The sequence below is a fragment of the Ostrinia furnacalis genome, unplaced genomic scaffold (assembly GCF_004193835.3).
Source record: "Ostrinia furnacalis isolate ACB-3 unplaced genomic scaffold, ASM419383v2 OfSCF4915, whole genome shotgun sequence".
Lineage (NCBI taxonomy): Eukaryota > Metazoa > Arthropoda > Insecta > Lepidoptera > Crambidae > Ostrinia > Ostrinia furnacalis.
The window spans coordinates 62,075-85,571 of NW_021135154.1; the positions used below are offsets into that span (position 1 = coordinate 62,075).

The following is a 23,497-nucleotide window of genomic DNA, read 5'->3' on the forward strand; positions in this document are numbered from 1 at the left end:
GTTAATTAGCATGCATCACCTCTATTTTTTTTAGAATTTTATACCCCGTAGTTATAAAAATAGAGGGGGGGGGACATACTTTTTACGACTTTGAGAGCTGATATCTCAAAAACCGTTCACTTTAAGAAAAATGTTTTTTAGAAAACTTTATATCATTTTAAAAGACCTTTCCATTGATACCCCACACGGGTATGTACATCGAAAAAAAATTTTCATCCCTCAGTTACATGTATGGGGGGCCCCACCCCCAATTCTTTTTTTTACTATTTAGTGTCATAATTTTGTAGCGGTTCATACAACACATATTCCCATCAAATTTCATCACTGTAGTACTTATAGTTTCCGAGTAAATCGGCTGTGACAGACGGACAGACGGACAGACGGACAGACGGACAGACGGACAGACGGACAGACGGACAGACGGACATGACGAAACTATAAGGGTTCCGTTTTTGCCATTTTGGCTACGGAACCCTAAAAAGATTGCAATATAATATTGTTGTTTTTAAAACCGTATAATAAAAATTATGATACATGTAGGTACCTATTTATAAACTATGACTATCATAATAATTTGCACAATGTTCATGAAAATTGGGCAGGTTCCATTTGTCCACAAATTCCATAATCATTAAGTACATTAATTAAAAAAAGAATCCATATTTTTGTTACAAAAATAATTACAAACATTATTTTTAAGGTTTTCCTATATTTTGTGTGCTTGATTGTAGCTGGAGGAGTTCAGATTGTGGTAATAAACTGTGATTCTGAAAGATCTAATGCTAAATTAATTATTGAATTAATTGTAGCAGTCAACATGACACCAACTACTGATAAGGTTAGGATAATAAAAGCTGCTATGGAGTATGGTCCAATAATACCTATCTATGCGCCATGAACAAATAACACAGTAAGTGAGATAGTTTGCTAGAAAAATAACAAAAACTAATTTTCGTCCTCTATTGAAAACCTCCATAGCGCTCTGAAGTATAAAATTATAAATGCATGTAAGTCCCAATGTAAAAAAAGCATTTTACTGTAAAAATTAGATAGGATTTTTAAAATGCAATTTTGTATTGAATGTTACATTATTGTTGAGTTTACTAAAATATGAAATGAAACTTTTTATTATTTAGTTTAGTGCTAATATTTTATAAGTAGGTTTAGTCCGTTCCTCAACACATTAACAATCAAAAATATTAATAACACACAATAGTATAAGACTGAGACCAATCTCATTTGTAGCTAAAATAAATTACAAGGTAGATAGAAATTAATTAATTGTAAATACTAAAATAAATAAGAATGTACATTTTATTCTGAATTTAAGCGATTACTGTGGGCTTTTTCCATTCCAATTATCATATTGTTAAATTATTATGTACCTATTATAAAATAGCTTTAGTATATTGTATAAAATAATCACTATTTACCGATATTAATTTCCTGTTCAAGCTAAAAAATCTTATCATTTTTTTATTAGCTCTAGCAAAAATTCAGTCTTATATCTTCATTTTGCAAAGATTTTAATTCAGGTAATTCTTTATTCTAAAACCGTTTACTTAAATACTAATCTAGTATGAACTAAACTGTAAAAAGTACTCAATCAAGTTACTTATTATAATGTCGATCTTATCTACTTTTTTTCTAAAGTACTTCCTTACTAAATTTTCAGAATCATTCATCTTTTAGAGATTATCATTCACTTATCTTAATGATAGATCTAAGCATTTGTAAATTCTAGTCAATTGCTTCTTTCTGAAGCTGTGTTCCTGGAAATATTTTTACTATTTTACACAATTTTGGTTACGCGCACAGCTTAGTGTATCACTCTATTGATTCAAGCACTCTTGCACATGACTTTATAGATAGTATAGTATCAGTAACAGCCGCATAAAATAGTACAAGTTTTACAAAACAATAAAACTTGTATTATTGCACATTTTTTCATACTTATTAAGCTTCTTGATTTGCAAAAAACATTAGAATTTAATAATTCAAGCTGTAAGCTGGCTCAGTGTTGGGGTTGGCCACCCAGTCTACTAATAGTTGTAGTTTAAATGGGTATTTATTAAGAAACTCGTACCAGAAAGAGTTATCGTTCGATTGTGGTGATGCTAACAACGTATTTTGATTGGTAATGTTTGCGATTGGGGCTGACGGGGCCGCCGTTAAAATTGGATAAGATGGTTGTGGGTACGTTATTCAATCTATTAATACAATATAGAGATTCGCGAGAATGCTCATTTGATCGAAAAGAGTGTTAAAGCTATCAGAATCCCACGTACCTCGTTTCATCTGTTTTGAATCTCGCCGGGGTCCGAGTTTCTCCGGTATCCGACGCTCTGGGTCCACCTGCTCGTCGTCCGGAAGACACTCGTCCCCTTTTGCGCCAACCACCATCACGTACATGTCGTTCGTGGTCACACACGCGCGGTCAATTGCACTTTTTAATTTTAAACTTAGTATAAGAACCTTGAGAAATAAATTATTTCAGTAAAAATCTGAGCAGAGTTTCTGCTTACGATGTTGCTAGTTTGGAAGTTAAAGACGCTATGAAGAACTCCGAGCAAGCTCGCCCCCAGGTGACTAAAATGGCGGCAAACGGAAGTAAGTCAAATCAATTCCTATTAAATAATTGCGGAAATGACGTCATTTAAGGTATAAAAAGGTAAAAAACTACACCGGAAGTAGACGCATCTCACCAGATGCTGTGCATCGTCACATGCCGAATAATGTGATATTTATAAAACATAATGTTTAAATTAGTAATTATCATAAATGATAAAATGTTTGTTAGTTAAATATAATAAAACAAAATAATTTTTCCAAACATAGGCGTTCTATCTCGTTTTTTATTGAGTTTTCTGTTAACTTTAGGAATTATCCACTATAATGATTATGGTGGTGTTAACCTATTTGAATCTAATATTGAATCTTTAAAATGCAACTAAAAATATTTAAAATGAATTGTTATTAAGTTGTTAATGTATCAACTATGTCAAAGCTTCATTTTAATAAAGGAAATATTATTATTAATTGTTTTGGTACAAGTTTAAAATCGTACCTATAATATTGTTGAACTAAAAGTTTAACTTGCCTACAGACTCATTATTAAATTGATTGTACCATTGCTCTTCCTTTATTCATAAGTCTTCCCTGTTTATGTGTAATCAGATTTACTTAGGCACTAATGCAGTCATTGATTTTATTCAAATCTCATTTCAGCGTGTTTAGCTTTTTGCTTCATTCACAAATTTTCACAAAAAATATTTTTCATCAATATTTTTTTACATTGTGAACTACATTAACTTTCAAATTGTCAAATCTTCCAATTCAATGCCATTGTTTTAGATAAGTAAGTTTAAATAGCACAAAAAGTGATGAACAATGTTAACGCTTTCATATTTTAAAATATTAAAAGTGATAAAATTTATAATTTTGTGTATTCTTTATCTCTATTGTTTTATAATGGTCAGTAGTATTAATATGATAATGTGGAATTAGAAGTTAACGGCACAAAACTGCCAGTCTGGTAAAATAAAATTATTTCAATAATTTTTAAATATTATCTAACTCAATATACCGTTGAATTTTGCGATGACGTTTTTACCTCTTTTTCACCATGTTTTTACCTATCATCCTGATCCTGAAATCCAAATTTTTTCTTAAACAATTTAAGAATTTTATAGGAAAAATCTTCATTTCTCACAAGAATAACAGAATCAAAATTAATGCCATGTAAGATGAAATCCCATCAAAAACAATACTTGTCAAAAAAACCAAGTCTCGCAACTCAGTTGTTCTACGGTAAAAAGTTGTGAGATCCATGTTATACCAAGTCCAGGCCAGGAAATCTTTAACGTTTTACATAAATTATTGACTTGGCCATCGCACTAAATAATTTAATTTACACGTGTTTTCATGCGATGGCCAAGTCAATATATTTATGTAAAACGTTAAAGATTTCCTGGCCTGGACTTGGTATTACATGGATCTCACAACTTTTTACCGTAGAACAACTGAGTTGCGAGACTTGGTTTTTTTGACAAGTATTGTTTTTGATGGGATCTCATTTCTTTTTGTATTTTGTAGACAGCAGTTATGTATCTAGAAAACTGGACCGAAATTGAAAAATTTTACTCGACTTGGCGGTTGCACTACCGTGCCCCCAAATATTTTAGTTTTTCCTTGATTCATACACCAAACACTACTTATATTCCAAATTTGAAGCTTCTAGGTCTGCTAGAAGTGCCTTAGAGTTTTGATGATCGGTGAGTCAGTGAGTCAGTCAGTGAGTGACAAAATTAAGTAACTTTGACCCGTTATAATTCTTAAACTACTGGTTCAAATTGAATGAAATTTTAAATATACCGTGTCTTTACAATGCCTGCATAGCTAATGAAAATTCAGCCTTCTAGTTTTATCCACAACGAAGTTACAGGCGGTCGAAAATGGCCTGAATTGCTTCGAGAAAAGGATGGTACGGCCGTGCCGCTTTTTTGCTCGACTTGGTGGGGGCACTGCCGTGCCCCCAGATTATTGTCATGCTTGAATTATTATTAAGCGTGATTTTATTCTATAAAAATAAAAATGAAACTTATACAAAAAAGTTTACAAGTTATTACGCTAGATGGCAGTATGATCACTACGCATTTCGACACAGGGACATTTTGAATTATATCCTGGCAACACCAATAAAAAAATCGAGGCGGCCATTACTTCTGTCTGTCATTGTCTTGTCAACGAGTCGTGGCCGCGGGTGATCTGCCAAAGTACCAATTACATTTCCAAAAAAATCGCCCGTAACTACCTAAAACAATGGGTTCCAAATTGCAAGAGTACAAAGACACCTTAGAGCGCAGCTTAGTCGACAAAAGCAAACCGTGGACCAAATATTTCGACAAGGCTGAGCAGAGGACCGGCGTGAACAGAGTTTACCTATTCGTTGGTGAGTGCACCTTTTTTCGCGTTTATTTATATCCTTAGCGGTCGCTTTGACGTTGGTTCTTTTGTGCAGGTTTGGTCGCGTTCACCGGTTTATATTTAGTGTTCGGTTTTGGAGCTGAGCTGATATGCAACACGATTGGGTTCGTGTACCCAGCCTACATGTCAATGAAGGCGTTGGAGTCCCCTCAGAAGGATGACGACACGAAATGGTTGACGTACTGGGTGGTGTACGCATGTTTCTCGGTCGTGGAGTACTTCTCAGACTTCATTGTCGGCTGGTTCCCGCTCTACTGGTTAATAAAGGTTAGTATTTCAAGCCATATGTTTCAGCTTAATTACTCATCAATGAAAGTAGTGAAAGGTCACATTAACCTATCTTTTGGATTTTTTGATCTTGGCAAAAAAATTAAAGTGCTAGGTTAACCAGTTCTTTTATCAAGAAATGTTAAAGTAAACTGCTTTTATTTTATGCTAAATAACCTAGATAAATTATTTTTTTAAAACATAACCTTTAATAAAATTGCAAGTACATAATGTAGTAGTCACAAGTGAAACTCTACTAATTTGCCTTGAACTAGGCTATCATTGAGTCATAAAATTTGTCCAAAGATTGTGATATTCATACACTTTAAAATTATGATTCTTATCTTATCTAAAGATATATTTTTTTATCATATAGTTTAGTAGGTAACTAAGATCATTGGAAAGTTGATATAAAAAGGTGAGATCTTCACTAATCTTCATTTAGAATGATTTCAAACTGTTTCACATTGTTAGTGAATAGTGAATTAGAAATCAATTGTTAAGACCGCTAACAATTGATTTCTATTGTGTCTCAATTCACGGGGCTTGAAGGGTTCAACAAATGCAAAGCATATTTCATTTATGTTTAAGTTTGTAAATCAATGCCTTCAGTTCTTAGTCTCTGGTCAAAATACTCCACACACATTGAATAGTTGAATTAGATCAATATTCAATAATCTAGTTTTTTATTCAGTTCAGTCCAGTTTATGTTCACATTCTTTGTCTTATTCTACTATGTATATTGTAAACGTGAAATTGTGTGTGTGGGTTAGGTTAGGTTAGATTGTAATTTAACTACGTCAGATTATAATCTGACGGAATTCACAATTTTACAGTGACATATACATGCAACCGATAGTACAACAAGCTTTATGTGACATGAAAAGGACATGTCTTAATATAATTTCTTTGTTCATTCACACTCATTGTTTCACATCTGTGTACAGTCAACTTACTTTAAATCTACAAAAACATTTTAAATGCATTACCCTAATTACTTATTGTGTGGGTCATTATTCCACTGTTTACAAAGTATATTTATAATAGCTGTTAGCAAATTGATAACAGCAAGCTATCTACCCATTTATTAATAGGTTTTCCCCATTGGGAGTTGTACTTTTAAATGTTACCGTTGAATTTATGTTTTTAGAAAAACTTGTAATTTTTGTTGTATGACTGAAGCAGAAAATTTTAAGTAATCCTGTCTGGCGATGAAGCAAATGTATAATGAATACATGACAAAAGTTCTTGTTTGAGCAACTATGAGGATATTCGGAGATAATTGTCTTTAGAATACAAATTACTTGTTTATGTTATTAATAAATACTCGTATGTAGATTCAATACAAAGTCCAAACGGTTGTTTTGTTCAAAACTTGCTACCATACCTCTTTCAAGTATGACATTTGTTTAAAAAAAAACTGTTTAGCTAAACAGTGAAGTTTAAAAATTAAGAAGGGTTTACCAACATCTCAGTAGTTAAGAGTTTTTTAATTTTCAGTAAATTTTCAGTATAGTGCATGTTGAGTGCACATAAAATTTTGCTACAGAATCACTTATTACTATTGCATACAACCACAGAGTGCTTTACTTAATCCACCATTCTGTGCTCTTCAAGCCTTCCAGTCCCCATCTCTCTTTCTATCTTTCCATGGTATACTTTTTTCAATCGAGTGATGATACTGTACCGTAATCTTGGTACCTTAGGCAGGGTACTCACCTGCCATGTAGCACGTTACGTAGCATGTAACCATAGCTGGGCATTAACTCGTTAATCTGTTAATCGTTAATTAACGAAGTTAACATTTCTATTAACGGATTAACTTTTAAGTTAACTTTAAAAAATGTTAACGGACTCGTTAACTTCCGTTAAATTATCCTAAGTCCGTTAATCGTTAATCCAGTACCTACTATTTACCAAAAAGATACAGCAGGCACGCTAAAAACACTAGAAAAACGCGTTCTGACAAGTACGTTTGGGCTTCCACCCGATCACTAACGACACCTTGTTAGTGTGTGGGACAACTCTTGCAACTGAATTTAAGACCAGTTTTCCTCAACCGATTGAGCTGAAAGGACATCATCTACGTTTCATATATTTTTGGTCCAAAATCCAAAGTGCCGGCCAACAAAAAAAAGTGCTGTATTCTGACAGAATACGTCTGCCTTAGCATTTGTTACTATGGCACCAAAGCTGTAGCACCACTGTGCGTCGAGTATTTGAGATCTAAAAGTCATTGACTATTCATACATTTTTTGTTCAAAATCAAAAGAGTCGGCCAATAAAAAAAAAGTGCTGTATTCTGACAGAATACGTCCGCCCTAGCATTTGTTACTATGGCACCAAAGCTGTAGCACCACTGTGCGTCGAGTATTTGAGATCTAAAATTCATCGACGATTCATACATTTTTTGTTCAAAATCAAAAGTGTCGGCCAATAAAAAAAAGATGCTGTATTCTGACAGAATACGTCTGCCTTAGCATTTGTTACTATGACACCAAAGCTGTAGCACTACTGTGCGTCATAGTATTTGAGATCGAAGTCATCCACGTTTCATATATTTTTAAAACTCAAATACTACGATGCACAGTGGTGCTACAGCTTTGGTGCCATAGTAATAAATGCTAAGGCGGACGTATTCTGTCAAAATACAGCACTTTTATTTTTTGGCCGGCACTTTTGATTTTGACCAAAATGGATGATGTCCTTTGGTATACTTATGTAAGTACGATGACAATGCAATGTTATGGTACCATTGAGCTGGTCTGATGATGGAGTCATGAGGTGGCCATAGGAACTCCTAAATGAAACGGCGGCATCGCATCAAATTTGGGTTCGTTGGATTTGTCTTTTCGAGCACTTTAGTACTAGATGATGTCCAGGGTACTGATGATGGAGTCAGAAGTTGGCCATAGGAATTCCTAAACGAAACGGTGGAAACTTATCGAGTTTGGGTTTGCTGGATTTGTCTTTTCGAGCACTTTGGTGCTCTGAGATTGAGATACTACAAAAAAGTGTAAAATAAAATTATAATAATTAAAAACTTTTTTAAAAACAAGCTTTTTATTCTGAAATGCAGTTGTACTAAAATGAAAAAAAATATTGTACTTACGCAAGGTTCAAATAATTTCGAAAGCTTGTAGCGCAAACATAAAAGAGGAATACATTCCATGCGCGATACAAGCTTTCAAAATTATTTGAACCTTGCAATTATACAATTATTTTTTTCGTTTTATCATGTGTTAACGGATTAACGATTAACGTTAACTTGCGTTAAATCTTGTGAAATGTAACGTTTTAACGTTTAACGAAGTTAATTTTTTTATTAACGGTTTAACGATTAACGAAGTTAACAATTTGATTAACGGTGCCCAGCTATGCATGTAACGTAACCAACCTTCAAGTGAGTACGGCTCGTCCACGGTCCTCGCGTATCTGGCTGCGAGCTCCTGAATCCTACCGACGCCCCCGATTTAAATAAATTTAATATCACATTTTTTTCGGCTTTTGCACTAAGTACAGTCAACGAAAAAAGTTTCACAAGCTAATTATTATACTAAACTATGCATGTTGGACGGTATTTATGCAATCTGGGAGCAAAATTTTAACCCAAAATCAGCAGTAGTAAGAAACAAAAAACTTTTGTAGGAATTATTTTCATTTCATTAGATTCATTTTTGTGTTTAATTCTACTGGCCTAATAAATATTTATTAGTTTATAAACATTTTTGTGCCTGACTGTACATTTGATTAAAAATTGCTTCAAATCGTATTTAACTGACCGGGGGCGTCGACCACGGGTGCGTCGAAAACTGGGGGACTCGGCCACGGACCCAACCAGATCATCAATTGTTAACATTATACTTGGTCAGGGTCACTTTGTGTGGTACTCCTGATTTCCTACATGCTAATTAACTAATTAGTGTTCTGTAGATGGAAATACTAATTGAATTAACTGCATTGTTAAACATATCGACTTGGTAGTATGCAATTTTCCTCCTGCTGATGATTTGTAATAGAAAAACTTTTGGAGTCGTGCATATTTTGAGATTAATTGTACCTACTAATAATCATTGAAAAGGCCAGCTTGGGGACTGTGGGTACACTAGTAAATTAGGGTTGTGCTCCTGCAGTGGAGACTTGATGAAAAATAAATAAAGTATTCACTCAGATTTGAATACAATAGGCTAGTTGCCTAAAAAAATTTTTTTAGTCCGTAATGTTTAATATCAAAAAATATTGGACACATATATTTTTATTTGTCAATCTAACAAATAATTACATAGTTATGGTGCGTTGAAGTTGCGCACGACGTCACAACGTGCGGCATTTTTAAGCAAGCGTTGACGTCACGGGCCTCTTCTTATGAACTTTGGGGCGCTTTATCTCTTTAAATTTTCATTAGTTTGAAAAAGTGAAAAATACGTGTAGAGTATTTTTTGATAAGTTAAATGACGGACTAATTAAAACTCTTGCTTTTTGACCCAGGCAACATCCCCATTGCCTCTATGTTTTTCCCTCTAGGCAATGATATCACATTTTTTCTTCAATGAAATAAGATTGTGCAACATAGTGTAGGCAGAAGATGATAAAGTAAATGACATAAACAATCTAGAAGCGTCGTCAATGTTATATTGTTATTTACCATTTGCGTCATTTAATGCACATGTTAATGATTTTTGTTGACACAGTGCAATTTACTTTCAGTAAGGTCATGTTGCATGTTTACGTCCATTGCCCTATGCGCAGATTACTCTGTAAAAAAATTTTTTTTGTACATAATTTTAGATTGTAGTAGGTTCTTATAGCTCTTGCCCGCGACTTCGCCCGCATAATAACGGTCCGTCACACAAAGCGATAAGCTCGCGTTCCCCTTTCAAAAACCAGAGGATAATAACTATCCTGTTCTCTTTGACAAATTATGTATATTATACTTAAACCTTCTTCATAAATCAAAATTGGTGAAAACAGAATGAAAATTCGTTCAGTAGTATTTGAGCTTAGTGCAAAAAGACAGTAGAAGACTTTCTAAAATATGATTTAAAGATCTTGTCACGCCGTGGTGGCTCGAGACAATCGATTTTGAACCTTATGTATTAGCTGTCTAGACAGTCGATTTTCTACCTTATCCCCTTGCCAACTAAGTCGCAATTCATTTCCAGTGCATCTTTGTCATATGGTGCTACCTGCCCACCGAGTACAACGGCTCCCTGGTGATCTACTACCGTATCATCCGCCCGTACTACTTGAAGCACCATGACCGCATCGACAATATGGCCAACTCTGGTAAGAATTTTTTTTATATTCGAAGCACGTACACAGTTGAGAAGGGTGGCGCAGCTACACTATGCAGGATATTGATTGAACAGAAAGCGCGAGCACGCACACTGAGGTATGAGCGACGCACGGTGAAACTAACTGAAGTGTTTGTTTACACTATGTCTCGATCAATTTCCTAAATAGTGTAACTGCGCCATTAGAAAAGTAGCATAGCATCAAGCAAATGAGGATGGTCTATTTTAAGGATCAGTATTCTTGACTGCAGGTACTGGTCTTTTACTGATCTTTTGTTCTATTGTCTGAAGATAAAGTACACATTTTTAGTGCACGAAATGAGTTCATTTACCTACATTTGCTTGATGATGCTCGACTTTTTTGTGTCTGAATTTCAGGCGATTCTGATTGGGACACAAAATATAAAAAAATAAGTAGTTGACTTAATTTGGTGTATGGGAATTAAATTTCTGATGGTTTAAAAACTTCCTCCGTTTTCCGCATCCTGACAGCCTAATTTATCAATCGGCTTTTCGCGTTGAGAATTAATGAGAGAATGCGACGTTGAGGACAGTTTTTTTATCGAATACAATGCTAAGTCTGAGACAACCCGTGCGTCGTCGTACCTTATGAGATAACAGCTTACTGAGTACTATTGTTCTGATAAAATTACAAGTTTAGGAAAAGTTACTATAGTCTGGTCTGCGAGAACGTAGAATTTTGTCCAATGACCCCAAGCTACCCATACTTATCGCTCGCGCGTAATGAGGATCATTTCTATTTTTAGCTGTGAATGCAGATTTATAGGGCTAAGAAATCCTTAATACACAGTCCAAAAATTTTTGTTCTACGACAAAAATTGACGAAGTTATGGCCAAATTACTAAAAAAGTTCACTGACCGCCCGACGCGGGGACGATGACGTCACTATATCCGATCCGAACGCTGCCGGCGTACTGCGTGGATAGAAAATATTTTTTTCTAGCCAAACTATCAGTTTTAGAGAAAAACTTGTAATGACATTTATTCATCAGAATAAAGTAAGCTATCGATAGGTAATTTAAAAAAATAGAAATTGTGAAAAATAACGCAAAAAATCCATACGCTCATACGATTCAATGGAACGCAGAGACGCGATTGGGGTCTCCGCGGTGGTGTATTTGGCGATTTATTCAAATAAAGTGTTCATAAGTGTTGTTAGAGTCATATCTTCTTCCAAGTAAAATATAAAAATGTATACCCATAGAAACTGGTTATGACTTATCCCCCCCCCCAGGCCAGAAACTGGTTATTAGCATCATATTATTATGTATTATTATGTTCAATACAAACAATCATTAAGTTACACTCACCCCAACCGCGTCTCCGCATTGCATCGAATCCTATGAAAATGTGGTTTTTGGACATAGCGATACTTATTTTTCACAATTTTTATTTTTTTTAATTACTGGTCGATAGGTTACTTTATTTTGATGAATAAATGTTATTAAAAGTTTTTTTCTAAAACTGATAGTTTAGCTGGAAAAAAATATTTTCCATCCCAATAGTACGCCGGCCGCGCTCGATTCGGATATAGTGACGTCACGCGGCCCTGCGTACGTTGACTTTTAGCGGCAAAAACGGCCTATGTTTATTACTTAATATCTTCGTAAATAATGGTCCGATTTGGATAATTCAAAAAGATATATCTTTCTTATGTCTTAAAGATTGACGTAGATACCAGTTTTATTGAATTTTCTACAACAGTACTGATCCTCATTATGTTGCTGTCGCGCTCGCACACTCACTGCGGGCGCCCGTCGCACAGTCGCGACAGCAATATAATCACAGACCGGGCTTTAATACTTATCAAAATGTTTATTCGAAATTATTACGATGTCGAGAGGTAGATTTTATTTTTACATTATTTTAGTAGAATTTTGAATGACAAATTTTTTGTAGACCAACACCGACATCACGTTAATCTCGGTGGAACTACTACGTGTCATTAAGAGATCATCAAGAATTAATTCAAAAACATTACCATACCAAATGTATGTATCAGTTTAGTACTTATGCAGTAGATACTCTCCACTCTTGAATATTAAAAAGTGTGTCTTAAAAGATAAACAATTAGAAAAAAATCAGTAGGCGCTTAACTCAGTGCTTGAGGTATTAAAGCGGCATGGGAGGGGTAACATTGATTATGACGTGATAGGCCAGGGATGGCGAACCAATGGCACGCGTGCCAATGATGGCACTCGCCACAATATTTGAGGCACGCCACCAATCACAAAATTTATTATAAAAATAAACAGTAAATAATGTGTTTTGAATAAAGGCTATCGTATTTGCCCTTATCAGTTAGTGCCACTGTAAAGTAAGGTCCTGTCACTTGTACTTGATAGCATTTTTAGGTGTTATTTTGATGGCACGTCTATGCCTATATCAAAAATTTTTTTTTAGAAAAGTGGCACGTTAATACATAAAGGTTCGCCATCCCTGTGATAGGCCATACAAATCTGAAGTCTGAAGTCTCGCTGACGTTTGACCGTCACAAAATCACCCTCCCATTGCCCCTCCCTTCCTTAGGCACTGACTGAGTAACTTAAGCTCTAGATCTATAAATTCTAAAAAGGTTATGACTTGACATTAATGTCATATTTTATCGCATATTAAGCGCAATGAATCGACTTACTATAAGAATATTTGTAATAATAATAAATAAGTTAAACAAACAAAGAATGAAAAAAGATCATAAAATTAGAACTAAGATTTTTGTGTAGGTTAGACATTATTAGATTCGAATATTGGGACTTTGGGAGAAAGGCTGCTGACTAAAATTACCTTTTATATGAAAGTAAAACTTAAACGCGAGTAGGTATGTCGTGTCTAAGTGTCTTAATAAAACAATTACTAATTATAAATTCTTATTACGATAATTAAGTTCACTTTCATTTTATATTATGAGCCGCGTAGGTATAAATGCGAATTTTGTTAAATCATCGTCACTTAGCAATTTTAAAAATACAGTTACTATGTGAAACATGCCTTCGTTCATAAAATAGTTTCGCTAAGTAGTAGTAGAATGTATAATAACCTACATAACTGAAGTTTTTTTTACTATTAATACATGTACCTAAGTCTTTTTTAGCGTGGTAATTAAATGTTTAAATGTGAAGTAAAAAACGTCTATAGAAAACTTTCGAAGTTTACAATATCAATGGCATAAAGAAAACAACATGGTAATCGGTAACCATTCAAAAAATTAAATATTAAAAGATAGTAATTCAGAATCCGTGTGAGGGTTATCAAAAAATCAACCTCACTTAAGTTAATACTTTAGTTTATTAAAAAATTACAATGCTTATCAGTAGCTTACTTATACAAAACGACAATATTTCTTTTAGTTAACCCCTTGGAATAACATAACCATGTATTGTTATTTAAATTTTATGACATAATAATATGTCTTTTTATTCCTTTCGCTGAGCACGAAGCAGTTTTTATTTGTTTTTTACTATTTATACACGCGGTGACGTCACTGTTACCAACGGTGGTGGAACTTTATTATATCCCTGCCATAGAATTGCCATTTTTAATATTTACTGCAATCGTGCGCTTGGGCACATTGGTATGGCCAATATCAAAATAGTCACCTTTATTGCGTTAAAAAGCATACAGTTTCTGTGACGTCACTTGATTAAAAAAATTCAATAGCTACAAACGGTACTAGTAAATTAGTACTTATTTACTTATCAATATTATTATCATCAATGTTGATGCGTTATCAAATCAACTATAGCCTGACCAGGAACATAAAAACCCTGGCATAGAGGCGCTTCAATTGCATTTGATAGTGCAACACTGAGTACAGTCGTACATGTGTTAAATTAATAGGCTAAAGGGTTATGNTACTGTGATTCTTAAGATTTAGGTTAAAGATAAGTAGGTATAATTAATTTTTTTAATTATTTTTTAAATAATTCTTAGTAAAATTTTCTTTGTAAATCATCTATTAATATAGCCTGACCAGGAACATAAAAACCCTGGCACAGAGGCGCTTCAATTGCATTTGATAGTGCAACACTGAGTACAGTCGTACATGTGTTAAATTAATAGGCTAAAGGGTTATGTCCACTTAGTATGGGACCTTTGGCCTGAGGTGGACAGACATTACAGCATGTAATTTGTTATTGGTTAAATAGTCTATACCAGTAAGAAACAGAATATAAATATAATTTTGTATCCAAATCATTAAAAACATTGTTTTTTGGTTAAGTTTAAAAAGGTTAAAAGCAAAAAAAAACACCATTTTTTTACATTATTTTATTTTCAATCTGATTCATAGGTCAACAAAATATTATCCAGGAACTGGGCAGGTGGAAATATATGTTCTTGATACCTTGCCCAGCTCAAAAACCATACAATTGTCATCACATGAGCACAGCAACCTACTGTTCTTCGGCCAACCATACAATTGCAGCAGTATTGTTTTACTGCTTCCCGCCCATTTAAATTATTTTCATAAATAATATAAACATAATATATTTTACGGCTTATGTGCCTGCTGTGTATCTTACCCCTTAATAAGCTACAACTGGCCGAAGGTGTAGGGTAATCGTTCAGTAGGTTGCTGGCTGTGTCTCTACACACTTCTATAGTATAGGAACCGTTGCCTCTGATATGTTCCCCATAATATGATCGAGCCTGTTTTAGCTGGTATGTACCACATGCTATTAAAATTAATTCACTAAATTCCATTCTAGGGAATGACACATTTTCGATGTTCACATTTATACTGCGAAAGTCTGCCCGCCGTCTATTTAAATTATTTTGTATAACAAAATCAGCTAATACATTGTCAGTGTACATTTTTTGATTTATTATGTCCAGTATTATACCTGCATCCTCTCGATCAGTAACTCTCTGGTGAAACCGGTTTATAACTGCTGCAGCAACGCGAAAATCTGTCATAGCATGTTTAGATGCGCGGTTGAAAAATTCATGCCTAAGCAATTTGAAACATTGTTTGAACATACCATTCACGGCTTCAACCACCCATCTACATACTGTGACAGATCTCGATCTATTGGCTGCCATTGTTGACAACTGTGTTTCACCTTGTTGTAAGGATTCAGGCATGTGGACAGAATAATTACAATTCCTTAACAGCGGCACAGAATCTCTGAAGCCCCTATCCAGTATAAAAACATCTCCTTGTTGAAAATACTGCCTCAATGGCTTTGTCTCATCGTTAAATTCATTAGACATAATAGTCGCATCAGATGTTGTAGCTGGATAGGGGCCCAACACATCGACAATGTATCCATCGGTACATACGATTAGAAAAGGCTTCATAAGGTTCCTATACTTGTGTAAAGAATAAGTATCTTTTTGATACATATAATTAGAACTTTTTTGAACAAATAAGTATGTTCCATCAATTATAACAATTGGTTTACGATCGACACCACCGAACAATCCATTAGGTATTAGTAAATTCCTTTGAGAGATTTCAGCTCGCGTAATATTATCTGTCCCTAAGTATCTGGACACAAAATCCTCATTTAAAATATTCCTAGCTTTTCCCATCAATCTCATAAGCTTAGATCTGGATATGTTCAAAAGTGTCGAAATTCTTTTATCACTATCTCCTGTCCTCAACTTGAGTAAATATGCACCAAGTGCCAATTTACCATTACGCATAGCTCCAAGTCTTGGTAGTTCCGAATAGAGCTGTTCGAATTTGGCTTTTGTTAGTCCAACCCAATAATGTAAAAGCTCATCTGACATTCTCTCTACCTCTGAAAAATCCAACATCAGCGGCCTCTCATTAACAAAAGATGCAAAATCTTGTATATGGTCAGCATTAAAACTATGTATCGGTTGAGGAATGTCAGATAATACTTCCCAATTATCGTTGTGTAAATGGAAAACACAAATCCTGCAGTTTTGAGGTACATAAAACTTATACTCACTAAACAACTTTACCCTCAGCCAAATGGGAACAGCCAATCTTTGTGTTGAATTACACTCGGGGAAAAAACAATGACTTTGAGTGTCCGATGCTCTTGAATATAAGGGCAAATGAATTCTCGTCCCATCATGTGCTTGTTGGGGCTCCGCAGCATGTGTAGCAGCTCGATCAGCTCTCTGCCAGCAGGGATGACATATCTGGTCAGATCCCCGCAGCTGAAACAAAGAAATCAAATAAGGTATCATTCAAAATTCATTTTTCTTTAAAATGTTGAGATGTGATGATGTGATGTGAGACAAGTCAATGTTTATTTATCAGTAAAGTATTTGTATAGAACAAAACATACATTTTGTTAAAATATATCAAGCCAATGTCTTTCATAAAATATTAATAAAAATAATCATTACAATACTTACTTGACGAGGTGAAATCTGTTCCATTATCACATTTCGAATACGTGATTCTCTTTCTGTGTCAGTATGCAGCCTATGAGACCGTATTCGTAANTTTTGTTATACGACAAGTTAAGATTTTTATCACCTTTCTAGACGACACATTGAAGGCCGTTGTAAAGGAAATCAAGGATGACATCAAGCGGGATGTCATTGACATTAAGAAAAATGTCAGCAAATTTCTGAAGGACCTTTAAATGACCGTATGTAACTTACAGTCAGCTTTGCATGGGAAATATGCTTGCTTATGTAAACACATAACCAAATAGGTATTATGGGAAATGTAGAGGGTTTTGTATATTTTATGTTCTATGTCAAAGTAGTGTGCTTATTTTCGTCACATTTTTGTGTTGGTAGTCACAACGGGTCACGGAATATTTCTTTTTTTTTAGCTTTTAGCAATAACTAATGCAGAGTTTTTTTTACCTCAATCTAACTTGAGGGTAAGTGATCAATGAGCTCTAAAATGATACATGACACCTATGTAGGAGAGCTGAAAAAGTTTCACTCGAGTTATTCTCATTCAGCATTATCTTTTAGTATATCTACCGTTGTTAAAAAAGATAGGTAATTGTTTTTGAATCGAAAATAAGACAAAATTATGATAATACGAGTTGTAGTATTCAGGAGTGGAAGTCAAATCAAAGTATTGTAAAAACAAATTGGCGTTTATGAAAAAAAATATAATAAAAATAAATACTGCAACCATCCCATTTTTTCTGATCTTTATAAAGTGGGCTCCTTAAAAAAAAAGGTTAACATTAATTTTAGCCTTTTTTCTCTTTTCATAAGCAATAAATGTCCAAGAGTTGGTGCAAGGGGCCAACACGAGAATACAACGGTCAATGAGAAAAATGTCCGACGCGCATTGTGTGTAGAAATTAATTTCATTCGTGGAGTACGTTTATTTTTATTTATTTGTAGGTACAGACTGTAGGGTATATCATTAGTTCGATAATTTTAGATTCCTCACTATATCGTTATACCCCGGTTCCTATAAAATTACTCAAACACATAACCCTTATTTTGTGCTGTGGGGTAAAAATTCATGATCTCTGATAGCTCCGCTTTCGATTACTCCAACTTAGAAATCGAGATTTTATAATTAACTGACATTTGTAACACTGATTGTCGTCGATCTTCGAAGTTTTAATTTGGCTATTATTAAATGAGACAGTTATCTGCTTGTTCTGTTTGTCTTTATATTAGTTAAAGCAGGGATGCAAAAACTTACTGGTACCAGGTGACACTCGGGCAGATACATGTTCTTATTTTTTTATTATTGTTTTGTTTGGGAACTGGACATTTAGAAACCGGGGATGTATTTTTCATTATTTTGTAATGTTTTTGTAGAATGAACTCTTACTTGTAAATGTATCTAGTATATTTTATTAAGTAGATGATATTTTTAAGTTATAACCATTAAACACACCACAAACTCATACACCACCACTTATTTGTAGGTAAAGCAGACTAGAGCAATATTCAAAATTGAAAAAATTGGTAAGTTGTTTGGAAAATTGTGGCCAATGCTTGTTGTAACTAACAAAGCTTCATATTTATATCTGGCAGGAAATAACAAAACTATATGCCTTATTAACCCTTTATACAGCAGTGGGAATATAGTTCCCACCATATTTTAATAAAAAAATAAAAACAATGAAAAATTCGTACTTGTTGTGCCCGTTATTAAAGGCTTAAAAGAATATCCTCATTTAGCAATTATATATTTATGTTCTAATGAAACATTTATTTATGTATTTAGACTTGAGTGAACCGCTTACACTAATTTACTTTCATAATAGCTAGCTATAAATTATGTATTGTATAGCCTGACCAGGAACATAAAAACCCTGGCATAGAGGCGCGTCAATTGCATTTGATAGTGCAACACTGAGTACAGTCGTACCTGTGTTAAATTAATAGGCTAACTTTATGTATCAGGATTCAGGATTACGGCCTAATTTGATATTTTCATAAATTAACGAAAAAATATTATTATAGGTAACCTAGTTTAAATAAATTAAATGAAACCGTCAATCGAGTTAGTAGGATTTATTTTATTATTCATCAATAATCAAATTCAGAACTTGAATATTCAAGTGCAATGTCTGCTCATGAACCCTTCAAACTCGGTACTTCTTTCCCAATTCCATAAAATTCAACACTTAGAAAGTGATAAAAAACTTTAAAATAGGTAGTTGAAACAAACCACAGCTAATTTTCATAGTGGACTGTACTATACGATAAACATGTCAGTCAATTTGACAACCTTTGTCGGAAACATTATTCAATGAAAATATTGTCCGAACCCTTAGTATTTCTCTTCGACAAATACTTTAACACATTGTGAACCACTTTTCTTTCACGACTATAAAAAGATTTTAGCAATTTAATTCACAAAATCAATTGCGCACATTTAAAATAAAGTTTGTTTACACTTTGACAGCAATAGACTGACATGCAAGGTGACATGTCAATGAAGTTTTCAGTTACTGTTGCCATTAAAAGAAATTAGTACCATTAGTTTTCCGCAACATGGCGAGGGTTTTTATGTTCCTGGTCAGGCTATACTGGTAATATTATATCACTAAGGTTCATTAACACTTGATTGAAAACCTTGAAAAGTGAAATGGCATAGTAATCTATTTATTATGAATATATCAAGATAAAGTCTGAAAAATGATAATAGTGTTTTAACGAACAATATTTTTCTTCGTTGCTAACATGGCTGGTAGTAATTCAAATAGCTGCATAGTAACTAATTAATGGTTACATAATATTTCTTAAATAACACTAAAGAAACAAGAATTTGTTTTTTATTTACTTGTGCTGAGTTTAACAAACGTCAAAAATCTGTCAAACTCCATACAACAAACACCGGTTATTGTTTATGTTATTTATTTTATTTATACTTTAATGCCAAAATTTTAACATTAGTTTACTTTCGGGTTATGCAGAAAAATTAAATTGTTATAGTTACGATTAAAGTAAGTTATTGCAACTCAGCCTTAGTTGTTAAAATTGAAAGTTAAACCAAAGCTATTAAGTAAGTAAAGGTAGTAAGTAGGTTTTTGAATTTAAGTATTAGTAATATTTTACCAAACACATTATCATAACAGTATGTGAACTGTGAATGTACTAAAGATAAAAGCGTGGTTATCGCATACTATTTGTACTTTGCCGTGACTATAGAAATGTTTAATACACGGTCTGGCGGGTACGTAACAATTAAAACCAGTTTGGTAGTCCCAAATCCCAGTTTAGACGAAACTACTCAAATTCAAGGCTTTTTTTTTTATGATACAGCCAGCGTCAAATACTGTGTGTGTGTGTACGCCATCCGGCGGATTTTTCAATCGCGAAAACCCTCATTGGAATAAGGTTGTGTTGTAACTTTTTGGCCACTTACGGAGTCACGAACTATTTGACGCTGACTGCACTTGTCGTTGCAAATATTTTGCAATATTGAATTAAAATGTCACTAATGAATCGCGTTACTGCATATAATTTTACTATGGCAACAGTAGCAGTATTTCAGTTAGTTATCTACTTTAGTTTGTGTTGCCTTATTTTCACATTTTATGAAAAGCGGTAAAAAGGGAAATCATAAATCCGAATTTATTATTTTAGCGAACTTCTATCAGCAACACCGCGCATTTATTCATAGACAACTAAAAGATGTCGATTCGATCAAGAAAGTCAGACAGCAACGATTTCACACACGTCACTCACTATTCCAACTGTCATTGTTGATATTCATTTGTGTTTCGCGCTCTTGCGATAGTCCTTTGTTTTCCTAACAATTACCAAAACTACGGGTCCTATTCTGCTGGAGTTGATATGGTTGAAGTTAACCACATAGTTGAACCACGTATATTAAAATTGTTTTAAGTAGATAGTTTATTGTATGTGTGTATTTATGTACAATCATAAGTATTTTTTGTGTGGATTGTTGAGGATTTTATTCCTAAATGTATTTTGATAGTAACCTGGAAAATCTGAAAACTCTATTATAATATTTATTGATATATTGTGACTAGCACTAACCCTTGGACGTTTAACATTATTTTCTGCCAGATTACGTAACAAGGCCAATATTAAAATTAATTGATTGTTTATTAAATTAACTGTTAAATATTCAGCTGCTTGCCTTAACGTCATGGCTACTGCACAACTTTGTCGTGTATCCTACAGACAACAATTGGCGCTCAACATGTTGCATGTTGCTATTGCTAGTAACAAGCTTCAACAAAAGTTTGTAGTCGATTTTCAAAAAATTAAGCAACATTGTGTCAATTTTGATACCTTGTGGATACATGGCTTTGTACAAACACTCAGTAGATTTTCCGTTAACATAGATTGTAAAAATCTAGATATAGTTTATTAGGCTATGAACTAAAATCAATTAACATTTCTAGAGTAAAAATTTATTTTAAGTTCAGATAAAAAAACAAAGGCTTAATGCATTAGGTAGGTCCATCAACATTATTGTAATTTTTGAATCTTCATCTGCTGCTATTATAATTCATGTTTTTTGGTTTTGGTCATGTTTTTTGTGAGAGAAAAATGGGTCATTTCCCATAAAGTTACTATTGAGCAAGTCTGACCTCTGTTAGGATGATGACGCTCACTTTGTTCTAGTCACACAGTTTAAACCCAGAACTAGGCTGGCCCTAGATCTAACTAAAGTCCGGTGGCCGAGCAGATAGAATTTCGTACAATGACCCCAAGCTACCCTTATCGCTATTGCTGTCGCAACTGTGCGACGGGCGGCCGCAGCGAGTGTGCGAGCGATAAGGATGGAAAGCTTGGGGTCATTGTACGAAATTCTATCTGTTCAGCGACCGGACTTTAAATAACTATTGTATTTTCTAATGAATATTTTTTCTCTTTCCAGCCACCCGCTTGGTAGCAGATGCGGTTAGGAAGAACAACTAAGTAGTACGTCGTGACATTTGGGGGCGAAAGTACAAAATGGTTTTCAGCACCCGCTTTAGCTTTTAGCACAACACAGGCCTAAAATTTTACATTTGACGACCATTTATATGACATTTTACACCCAAAGGAGCCTGTATTCTCCGATGTTTGATGCAAACTTGCCTTCAGTTTTGTCAAGTCAATTAATAATTAGAAAATTGACGCTTGTTGATATAAAACTTTCAATTAGTTATTTATCAATTTTTAGAAAGTTTAATTGACTTAGAATAATCGAAAACATTTGCCTGATTTATGGAAATGCAATTTTGAAAGTACCTACCCGTATTTATAACGAAAACCATGTATTATTTTTAATTATTAAGTTGTTTTGTATAATCGTGACACAATTTTACATTTTTCTTTTTTAGTTCTAAAATTTTAGTTGAATCTTCTTTTTTTGGCTGGTAAGATCTTTTAGGGATTAGAAATTAAGTAAATGCTTCGGTTAGTTTTTTTATTTCCCTATTGTAAGATCTCTTAGTGAAGCAATGAATTTCTATGTTTAATTTCCTTAAAGATTTGCTCAAGGAGTGTTGTCACAGTAATGTTGTTTTAAGTTTTTTCCTAAGATTGCATAATTGTTAGTTTTTAAACACGTGTTACCCTAAAAATCCCCAATGTTGCCAGAACTTTCATAGTTTTATTACCATTTTTATACTGTTGAAAGCCAAAGAGCTTTCGCATGGCCCTAATGAGGAATTTTGCCACATTTTGCTTGTATTTTAAACAAAGTTACCGATGTTACGTGCCTTTGATGTTTTGGCTGTCCGCGTAAATATTTGTACTCATTGAAGGAATTTTTACCTTGTAATTTTTTCACATAATAAAAGGAATTCATTGTATAAGTTTTAGTGTTTTATTTATTACGAATAAGTCTGTAAATGTGGACGACAGCTCATCAGACAATACATTTTTGTTGCAAAATCGCCCGTAATTTACAACCATTTAAGATGCCACAGTGTTTGGCTTGATGTGCTGTCCTCTATGATTAAGTAATAATCTACTAAATGAGATCATGAAGGCTGACTCCAAACGAGCGTAATTTCCGCAGCGAAATAAACGTTCAAGTTCCAACACATTTTTGTGTCGTGTGAAGTTTATAATAGAACTTTGGTGGAGACTCAAAAAACGCGTCGTAATTACGCTCGTTTGGCCTCAGCCTAAGGAAGGATTTCAGCCCTGTTCCACATTGTATCCCCACTGGTGGGATACTAGGATTTTTAATGCAAATCGGTGGAGATATATGGAGCAAAAGATTCCATCCCTACCGGTTGCTACAATTGAAGAAAAAATCCCAGTAACCCTGCCAGTGCGGAAATGTGGAATAAGGGGGATTTTATAGAGTGCACCTAATGTGTTCTTCCTATAAAATAGAATAGAGTATTATTTTCTTGAAATGAGGCTAATGCAAGAATTGTATCAATAATTTATATTGATATAGGTACCTAGCTGAGGGATAAGAAAGCCTAGTCTGTGTAGCCTAGAAAGACTGAAGTTGTTACATTAGTGACTCGGGCTGAGTTGCACCATCTTATTTTAACCATAACAATAACTGGTGCTTTGAATTTTTTTTTATGTTT

The 23,497-nt window shown here is 34.0% G+C and overlaps 2 protein-coding genes across 16 annotated transcripts in view; both read left to right on the plus strand.

Annotated features, from left to right (window-relative positions):
- Positions 1-1,015, plus strand: part of Mctp (multiple C2 domain and transmembrane region protein) — a 32,984-nt gene extending 31,969 nt beyond the window's left edge. For all 12 annotated transcript variants that reach the window (XM_028314761.1, XM_028314762.1, XM_028314772.1 and 9 more), the window contains one exon: positions 477-1,015. The gene's annotated coding sequence lies outside the window, so the exon portion shown is untranslated. The remainder of the gene's footprint in view (positions 1-476) is intronic.
- Positions 1,016-4,719: 3,704 nt separating this feature from the next.
- On the plus strand, positions 4,720-22,762 carry ReepB (Receptor expression enhancing protein B). 4 transcript variants are annotated; one of them, XM_028314785.1, is made up of 6 exons: positions 4,720-4,951; positions 5,021-5,253; positions 10,416-10,539; positions 17,034-17,140; positions 18,401-18,440; positions 21,838-22,762. In XM_028314785.1, exons 1-4 carry the CDS (start codon positions 4,822-4,824, stop codon positions 17,132-17,134), a joined length of 588 nt encoding a protein of 195 aa, XP_028170586.1. In that variant the 5' UTR covers positions 4,720-4,821; the 3' UTR covers positions 17,135-17,140; positions 18,401-18,440; positions 21,838-22,762. The 4 variants fall into 4 exon arrangements, with proteins under 4 accessions (XP_028170586.1, XP_028170585.1, XP_028170588.1 ...); XM_028314784.1 differs by lacking the exon at positions 18,401-18,440; XM_028314787.1 differs by lacking the exon at positions 17,034-17,140 and having other exon boundaries at positions 4,721-4,951; positions 21,838-22,759.
- Positions 22,763-23,497: the final 735 nt, after the last annotated feature.